The sequence below is a fragment of the Bos mutus genome, chromosome 27 (genome assembly GCF_027580195.1).
Source record: "Bos mutus isolate GX-2022 chromosome 27, NWIPB_WYAK_1.1, whole genome shotgun sequence".
Classification (NCBI taxonomy): Eukaryota; Metazoa; Chordata; class Mammalia; order Artiodactyla; family Bovidae; genus Bos; species Bos mutus.
Genome location: NC_091643.1, coordinates 24,343,922 through 24,353,588, shown reverse-complemented (window position 1 = coordinate 24,353,588; position 9,667 = coordinate 24,343,922). Strand labels below are relative to the sequence as shown.

Sequence of the window (9,667 nt, the reverse complement as noted above, 5' to 3'; positions counted from 1 at the left end):
ACTAAATTGTTGATGGTTAATCTGTACAGCCTGATAATTTGTCCTTTCTGACCCATTCAAAGTTTTATAGATTTAAGAAAAGACAGAAAAAGCTACATATTCAGCCACATTAGTGTGTAAATTACATCCTGGGAACGAATTAGGTATATTGAGCAGAGTGTTAACTCTTTCTGGCCTCGGGTGTCATTGAGGAAATTCCTGCTCTAGGATGGTGGAAGGCACCCCTGGGCCCAAAAAGAGTTAGAATATTTCCCCACTTATGAAGCTAACTCCCTATTAGTGATTTATACGGACAGTGTTGCTAATTAGCGTTTTTAATGTTCTATTAGAATGTGTTTGCTATTTTTTTTTAATCAGTGAAAGATGAAGTTTTTAGATGCCAAATTTGCTTAAGCTGAATGTAGAGAAACATGATTGCTCTTGGTATAGATACTATTTTAAAAAAGAAAAGTGAAAGCATCTCTTGATCAAACAAGTTCGACAAATACAATGTTACAAAAAGTTAAGGAAGTTGTCTTAATGAATAAATTTGTACTGTTTATTAGAATACAATGAATTTGTGATCTTCCAGAGATCACATGTACTACGTAGCATGTCTCAAATATAGATAGATGACCAAGTTATTTTAATTTCTAAAAATATTCATGAGCATCTTGCAAGATACTAGGTCTTAGAAGACATCTGGTAGGAGATAGCTAGCCTTGTCTACTATAAAATTTTGGTATTTTCAAACCACTCTCCATTTACAAAACACAGTCATGGAGCGTTACAGCAGCATTATACCAAAGGCAGTGCCCATGTCTTTCATCTCTATTCACAGATGGAAGAACTAGCCTAACAAGTGTGAAGACTTGATAAAATCCACACAAGCAGGTGTAGGAACAGGAATGATAGACTCCTGGTTCATGACATTAAGAGATTCTAAAAGCGTGAAATGTTAGTCACTCAGTCACGTTTGACTCTCTTGTGACCCCATGGACTGCAGCCTTCCAGGCTCCTTTGACCATGAGATTTTCCAGGCAAGAATACCGGAGTGGGTTGCCATGCCCTCCTCCAGGGAATCTTCCCGACCCAGAGATCGAATCCAGGTCTCCTGCATCACAGGCAGATTCTTTATTGTCTGAGCCATCAAGGATGCACCATAAAAGATGTTGGTAAGATGTAGTTAGAATGCTCACTTTATGTAATTTTCATTATTATTTTATAATTAGGTAAGATGAAATCTTTAGCAGCTCATTTGTATATCTTAGGGTTCTGTTTTATTTCCTATTTAAGAAATTCCAATATGACCAAGATCATGTCTTTTAAGACCAAAAGACTAAAAAGCTGTAAGACTGAAAGATATAACCGTTGACATAGTTGAACTTCTTAATACAGAAATGAAAAAAGAATCTGAAAATGCTCAAATGGGATTTTTGATGTTTTAATATGTAATTATAAAATTATAATAAAATCACCTAAGTGAAGTTGCTCAGTCGTGTCCGACTCTTAGTGACCCCATGGACTACAGCTCACCAGGCCCTCCGTCCATGGGGTTTTCCAGGCAAGAGTACTGGAGTGGGGTGCCACTGCCTTCTCCGTTAACAGCAGCTAGGCATATTATACTTACTTGGAGCTGGTATACTTGGTGAGAGCCTTAGTGCCCTGGGACACGGCGTGCTTGGCCAGCCCCCCAGGTAGCAGCAAGCGCACGGCGGTCTGGATCTCCCTGGATGTGATAGTCCAGCGCTTGTTGTAATGCGCCAGGCACGATGCCTCGCCAGCGATGCGCTTGAAAATGTCGTTGACAAAGGAGTTCATGATTCCCATGGAGGGATTGGGGGCAGGAGGAGAAGGGGACAACAGAGGATGAGATGGCTGGATGGCATCACTGACTCGATGGACGTGAGTCTGAGTGAACTCCGGGAGTTGGTGATGGACAGGGAGGCCTGGCATGCTGCGATTCATGGGGTCACGAAGAGTCGGACACGACTGAGCGACTGATCTGATCTGATCTGATGGCCTTGGAGGAGAAGCCGGTGTCCGGATGAACTTGCTTCAGCACCTTGTACACGTACACGGAATAGCTCTCCTTGCGGCTGCGCTTGCGCTTCTTGCCGTCCTTCTTCTGGGCCTTGGTCACAGCTTTTTTAGAGCCCTTTCTAGGAGCAGGAGCAGACTTAGCCGGTTCAGGCATGTCTATAATGACAACACCCAACAGCACAGAATGATATTGAATCACCTAAAGCCAGTATTTAAACCATAAATAGAGGGAAGCTGAGAAAAACACATGCATTTGGGGAATTATAATTAAACTGAAAAAAATTCAAATAATGCAGCTTCCCAGGTGGTGCTGGTGGTAAAGAACCCACCTGCCAATGCAGGACACATAAGAGACATGGGTTCGGTCCTGGGTCAGGAAGATCTCCTAGAGGAAGGCGTGGCAACCCATTCCAGTATTCTCACCTGGAGAATTCCTAGGAGAGAAGAGCCTGATGGGCTACAGTCCACAAGGTCACAAAGAGTCAGACATGACTAAACAGACTTCACACAGAGCTGTAAAAAAATAAAATTAGAAAGGTCAATTGTTACCTTTTATCTGCAAATAACCATTAAAAGTAATTATCAGCTAAATAAGTATTTATGTACTGCTTTCCTTCTCTATCAGGTATTGAAAGGATGTAAAGATAGACTGGATTCAAGCTTTCCTGTGTTCTTGAAATTTTGGGGTTTATGGTAGAGATGAGGCATGTATGTAGATAAGAAAATATGATAAACTAAAGTTTCAAGAAATCATGAGAAAAAACATGAGCTATATGATTCTGGAAATAATGGAGCCCAGTTGTCATTTGGAAGAGAAGTAAGTTGAATTTAGGCAAGGAATCGTCACTGGTCAGACATGGAAAATGAAGAAGGCTAGGTGGTGGCTTGATTGTCAAGGTGCTTGTTACCGCCTGGAAGACATATATAAATCATATGAAACTAAGCTATCACGTGAGATTGGGTTGAAAATCTGTGAATTAAAGTGACACATGGAATGAATTTGTAGTTGAAAGAAATGTGAGATTACTTCTGGGTGGAGTGGCCAGGGAAAGTTTGACTGATCAATGTAGCACTTGAATTAAGCTTCAAAGATCTTGTTGGCTTGTGGTAAAAGACGAGCAGATGGAAAAGCATTATAGCTAGGTGGAACAACATTTATTTGTTCAATACGTATTTTTGAGAGGAAAATTGAGAAATTCACATGCATTTAATGGAATATAAATAAACTGGAAAGAATTTAAATCAAGACATCCAGCTGTATAAGACTAGAATTGTGAGTTGGTTCAGACTTCATATTCCTTGCTAGAAAGTTTAGAATATAGCTTCTGAGAAGCCACTAAAATTTTCTGAATAAAATACTGGTAAGCCTACGGAAACCTGCCGTTTCTTCCATTAATATATTGGGTTCACTAGCTGTAGCTCAAGCAATTGTTGTGTTCTAAACACTTTAGAAATAAGTAAAACATACTCTCTGTTATCAAGTTGCTTATCCTACAGAATTCACTACATGGGCACAAAGAAAAGCATCAAAAAATTTGCAGGAAAGTTGAATATTGGTGAGACTGCAATAGGTCTGAGAACAGGAAAGATTACAAAGCAGAAAATGGAGCTTGAGAAAATCATCAGATTTCAAGTGAAAAATGCAAAGAAAGTATCCCAAGCAGAATTTCCCTCTGAAGTAAGGCCGTAAAGAAAGGAAGACACAGAGTGGGTTCTTGGAATGGGATAATAGAAGATAAGGCCACCAAAGGAAATTTGATCATTGTAGAGGGCTTTGAATCTCAGAGTAACCTTGTATTTCGTTGTGAAGCAACAGAGTCTGCCATGCCAGCCACTGAAGTTTTGTCCGTCTAGTCAAGGCTATGGTTTTTCCTGTGGTCATGTATGGATGTAAGAGTTGGACTGTGAAGAAGGCTGAGCACCGAAGAATTGATACTTTTGAACTGTGGTGTTGAAGACTCTTGAGAGTCCCTTGGACTGCAAGGAGATCCGACCAGTCCATTCTGAAGGAGATCAGCCCTGGGATTTCTTTGGAGGGAATGATGCTGAAGCTGAAACTCCAGTACTTTGTCCACCTCATGCGAAGAGTTGCCTCATTGGAAAAGACTCTGATGCTGGGAAGGATTGGGGGCGGGAGGGGAAGGATTGGGGGCAGGAGGAGAAGGGGACGACAGAGGATGAGATGGCTGGATGGCATCACTGACTCGATGGACGTGAGTCTGAGTGAACTCTGGGAGTTGGTGATGGACAGGGAGGCCTGGCGTGCTGCGATTCATGGGGTCACGAAGAGTCGGACATGACTGAGCAACTGAACTGAAGTGGGTTTAAGAGGATGAATAACTTCCTAAATGAGTTGCTGTGAGGATAAAAGTCTTAATACGTATACAAGGCTTAGAATACATGTCAGATGTACTCTATAGTATAGTTTTTTTTTATTATTGGAAATAGAATTCCAGGTTTTTTTCCTATTATTTTCTCCAAACTTTAATTTCATTTGTTTGTAGGAAAACTCCATTTGTTTATAGAAATATGCTATCTGTCTCTATACAGACTTTACATAACCTTTTTTATAATCATTTACCTTTTAGAGCTTCTGGATTTCTGACTTGGTTACAAAGAATCCTCTTTCCCAAGATTATGTAAGTAGTCTCAATCTTTTTTTTCCTAAAGATTTTTGTTGTTGTTTTGTATTTTGCATTTAAATCTTTAAGTGTAAGAGAGAATTAGTTTTATTTTCTTCCACATGGAGATGGAGCCTGTTTTGTTGTCTCTGAATCCAGGAAATGCAATCTTTATATGTTGCCTTCACATATAGGGGAATAGGCTGAACTCTCTGCTCTGTTCCATTGATCTAGTATCTATTCCTAGGCTAATAATACATTGATTTCATTATGGTAGATTCATAATTCTTTCAAATACCTAGTAATGAAAGTCATTTTAACTGCTCTTTCCTTTCATAATTCTCTACACTATGATTGAACATTTATCCTTTCATATAAAATGTAAAGTAGGTTTGTCTAATTCCAGAAAGAATCATTTTAGAGAATTCTAATTGAAATTGCATTAAACCTAGAGATGAATTTTGGGTGAGATAACACATCTAAGATTTAATCTTCTACTCTGAGAACAAATATATTCCCAGTTATTTTAAAATTTGCTTATTTACTTCAGTATTAGTATCTCTATATATTGAGTAGTTTTCTTCATTTGAGTCCTGTTAACCACTGTGAATAAAATGGTGGTTTATTTTATTTTATTGCATTTCCAATTTCACATACTTACAGTTAGCATGGGTAAACTGTTTTGGTGTTTGTATATTGTATGTTATAATGTTGCATATTAATTAAGCTGGCCTTGGTTATAGGGGGCTCCAGCTGAGCTCAGCTGTGCTTCCATGATGAGTGCAGCCCATAGGAGCTCTGCTACAGTGCGTGGGCTAATCAAAATCTCTAATAATTATAGAAGATTTGGAGGGATTGTCCTTTTATCTGTTTGTTTCTAACTAACAGTGTTCTGGACATACAAACGTATCATCAGCAAAACAAAACACCTCTCTTCTTTTACAATGCTTTTTCCAATTTTGCGTTTCTGGCTTGCTGAATTCACTGATACAGTTGACCACTCTCTGTGTCCTGATTTTAATGACACGCTTTTAGTGTTACATTATTTGTTATCTCTGTGGGCCCTATTTGTCAACTCCATGACAGTGCTGTCTATCCGCAAGATAGCCCTGTGTAGAAATCATACTCTAACTTAGAAACTTCAAACAGTACCATGTATTTCTTCAGGATTCTGTGGATGGTTGATTTAGGCTGGGCGTGGTTGGTTGGGTTTTCTGCTGGGTTTGGCTGGGCTCACGGATGTGACTGTTGTCACCAACGGCCTTCTGCCTCTGGTGAGGGGAGGTGACAGGAGTCACTTGGTCACACACCCCTCATCATCCAGCAGGCTGACTTGGACTCATCCTCTGGAGGCTTTGGGCACCAAGGAAAGTCCTAGCCCACAAGCTTTTTCCAGCCTCCCATTGACTGACATTTGCTAATACTCCCTTTCCAAAGCAAATCTTCAGTGACAGTTCAGAGAGTAAGGGTGAGAGCTTCCAGGGGCATGAAGGGAAGGAAGAGAAATGTTTGTGGCCATCTTTGCAGTCAACTACATGATTAGCCCTTTAAATACAGAGGATGAATTGGAGGACCTGCAAATTGTTATCTGGACCAGGAAAACTTAGAGCGCATATCCTGCATCTTTTAGGGTTTGGATGGAGAGTCCACCCTCCTGTGAAATGCGTCAGGAGGAGAGAATGACCACCTCCTAGTACAACAGGGAGGGAGCAACAGGTGAAGAATCAGCTTCCTTCACACTAGTGATAAATAACCCACTTGCCAATGCAGGAGATGTGAGATGCAGGTTCAATCCCTGAGTCGGGAAGATACCCTGGAGAAGGAAATGGCAACCCACTCCAGTATTCTTGCCTAGAGAATCCCTTTGATAGAGGAGCCTGGCAGGCTACAGTCTGTGGGGTCACAAAGAGGCAGACATAACTGAAGTCTCTTATCACACACACACATGCTCAGCAGTTACTAATCATGAAGTTTCTCCAACCTCTAGAAAAATTAGAAGGATGGAAGCTACCTTCTCTTTTTAATTAACTTTGGCTCTTGCCTGAGCTGTTTAAAAGGGCAAGAAGATTGTAAGAGCGGAAAGCATCCTCCTTTAATTAGCTCACCTTTAGCCTGCTTTTGTTAAAAGGGCAGGAGCTTTTTTGGTAGTATCGGCTTATTGCAAACTGCGGTGATATTGGAAACTTCACATACAGGCAAGGCCAGAAGTAAGGCCAGTTCAAGGGCAACCTGGCTTATGGGAAGAATATGAATAGGGAATAGGATCTTTTAAGAATACCAGAAACACCCTGGAAGTATGACTGAACTTGGGGTTCACATATTAGGATTTTTCTCAAGTCTTCCTCTAAATGGGTATCTCATTTCTTTTATAACTTGAAGAACAACCTTAAGAACCAACTCACCATGTATAGCTTCAAAATTAGCCATTATGGTTTGCTGGAAAAACAGAAACCATGAGGACTTTTAAGTGGTTCATTTCTTTAGGGAACACTACTTTAAACAAATACTGTTTGACAGTAAAAAGCACAAATTGCATGAACGTTAAGGAATCTTAATACATGTATGAATTTTTTAAGTATATTGAACTTTAACTACTTTTAGTAACCTCTTCACCTCAACTCTGAACACATGCTTCTGATGGAGGTGGCCCATGGAAATAGTTCACCCTCATGCCACAGAGATGAGATTGAAATGGTGCCCATCACGTTGGTTCAAAAAGAAATACAGGGACTTCTCTGGTGATTGAGTGCCTGAGATTTTGCCTTCCAATGCGAGGGGTTGTAGGGGTTCCATCCCTTGTAGGGGAACTAAGATCTCACATCCCTCATAAAACAGAAGCTGCATTGTAACAAATTCAGTAAAGACTTTAAAAATGTTCCACATGGAAGAAGAATCTTGAGAAAAACACATTCCAGGGAGAGTCCCCATCAATGTCTTCTTAAGTCATAACAATGATAGATTTCAAGACCCATAGATTTCAGCACCATGTCCTTGTGAAGTCTTACAGACAAGCCAATCCGTGACGATAAAGACAGAAGCATTCAAAGTGGGAGATGACGAGAAAGCCTTTACATTATTGGGGTCCTTGGATTGGGGTTCTGATATCCAGATGTGTCCCCCACCTTTCTCTGTGATCTGGTTTCTGGTGAGATAAGATGTCAATTTCTCTATTTTGCTTAACTATTTCAAGGTGCATTTCTTTCCTAGGCAACAGAATTGCTCTGAATTTAATACAGTGGACATGCCAAAATGCTTGAAATATGAAAAAACTAAATTCTACATTTTTACTTTTAAGGGAATAATCGTCCTTAAATCTTTTTCCATTTAATTGGTGTTTCTCCTTTATAACCTGGGAAAGAGCTCCTACACTATACATTTCAAGGTCTTCAACAGAGTTGTGTTGATGCAGGGACTTGTGGTACCTGCTCAAAATCTACAGCTAATGAGAACTTTCTATGGCATACCTGGTTTCAAAGATGCTTGTTTACTGTTAATTTATCTACCTTTGCATAAGGCTGAGAAAAATGTAATACTATCTCCATGGGAATTTACCCCTTTATGGGAACTGGTTTTGTTTTGCAGGAATTGGTCTCTGGGAGACTTTTTCCCCTATGAGGCAGTAAAATCTGCAAGAAGCACAGATTATGGCTACTAAAGTCTCAAAGAGGCGGGCAGGGCAGTTCCTCAAATACTCTGAACTAGCGCTTTCAGTTTGGCTTATTGTTTTTCACACAAATTTAAACAAGTTTTGTCTCATTTGGTTTTTAAATAAACAGCATGTTCATAACAGGGAATTTAATTCTTCACAATTTAGAAATTTTCTTAGGTGACATGATTCGCTAGATCATATGTGCTTTGCTATTTTGTGGCCTTCGATCTAAGTGGCTACATGTTTTATTACTGACTGTGCACATACATCAGTTGGCTTCCTATAGCATAGATAGATATTTTATTCCATTAAAAAATTAGTGCATTTTCACTAAAGTTGAAATGCCTGCAACTTTTTGTGTTTTTCATTAGTGTTTTGGTTTGAACAACTCTGGGGCTGTACCAAAAATAGCTGGAAAATAATTTTGATGACAGTGGGCACATACTGGGACACTGTAATTAGGATGCTATAATCAGGAATACCCACCATCGATCCACCTGTCTGGACTACTGATTGATTTTGGGGGACCCAAGGTTTTATGTGAAAACTTCAAGGGTCTCTTGTTATTGTCTCCCAGAAGTTTCTGGACTTGATCTATTTGTAAATTTGGCAGTTTGTTAAACAAATTATTTATTTACTTATTTATTTTTGACTGCCTTGGGTCTTCATGGCTGAGCAAAGGCAATTCTCTAGTTGCAGTGCGTGGGCTTCTCACTGCTGTGGCTTCTCTTGCTGCTGAGTACGGGCTCAGTAGTTGTGGTACGTGGGCTTAGTTATTCCATGACATATGGGATCTTCCCGGACCAGGGATTGAACCAGTATCCCCTGCATTACAAGGAGGATTCTTAACCACTGGACCACCAGAAAAGCGCCAATTTAGCGGATTTTTGATATTAATTTTATTCTGTTTCATTATATTCTTGACTGGTTTTGGGGAAATGAATAAAATATTAAACTGGGGTAATAGGTATCATTGCATGACGAAAGGCCTCTGAGAAATGGAAATTAGGTTAAAATATGAATCAAGAAATACTCAAGTACTAAAATAATCCATTTGGTGTTTGACCTATTATTTTCAAAAGTAAGTCTTTTTACCTTAATAATTCTTTTGCATCCCCAGGGAACAAGCACTTTATTTTGGACCTCTTTCTCCTACAAGGGAGAAATAAGATCTTTAAACTGTTTCTTATGGAGATTCCCAGAAGGAGAGATTGGCACAGATTTGGAGGTGGTGTAAAAGGACGCTGCCTGTATCACTCTGACACAACAGTGTACAGCCTGCCAGCAGCAGGGTAGCTGGTTAGGGTTAATAGAGATTGCTCTGTGTTATTAAATGGAGGAGAAAGAATTAGCATCAGCACTGCCTGTGGCAGCA

The 9,667-nt window shown here is 39.8% G+C and overlaps 1 protein-coding gene across 1 annotated transcript; it reads right to left on the bottom strand.

The window, feature by feature from the left end:
• Positions 1-1,605: 1,605 nt before the first annotated feature.
• On the bottom strand, positions 1,606-2,176 carry LOC138983925 (histone H2B type 1-C/E/F/G/I-like). Its single transcript, XM_070364267.1, has 2 exons — positions 2,002-2,176; positions 1,606-1,811 (listed from the first exon to the last, which is right to left on the bottom strand). Exons 1-2 carry the CDS (start codon positions 2,174-2,176, stop codon positions 1,606-1,608), a joined length of 381 nt encoding a protein of 126 aa, XP_070220368.1.
• Positions 2,177-9,667: the final 7,491 nt, after the last annotated feature.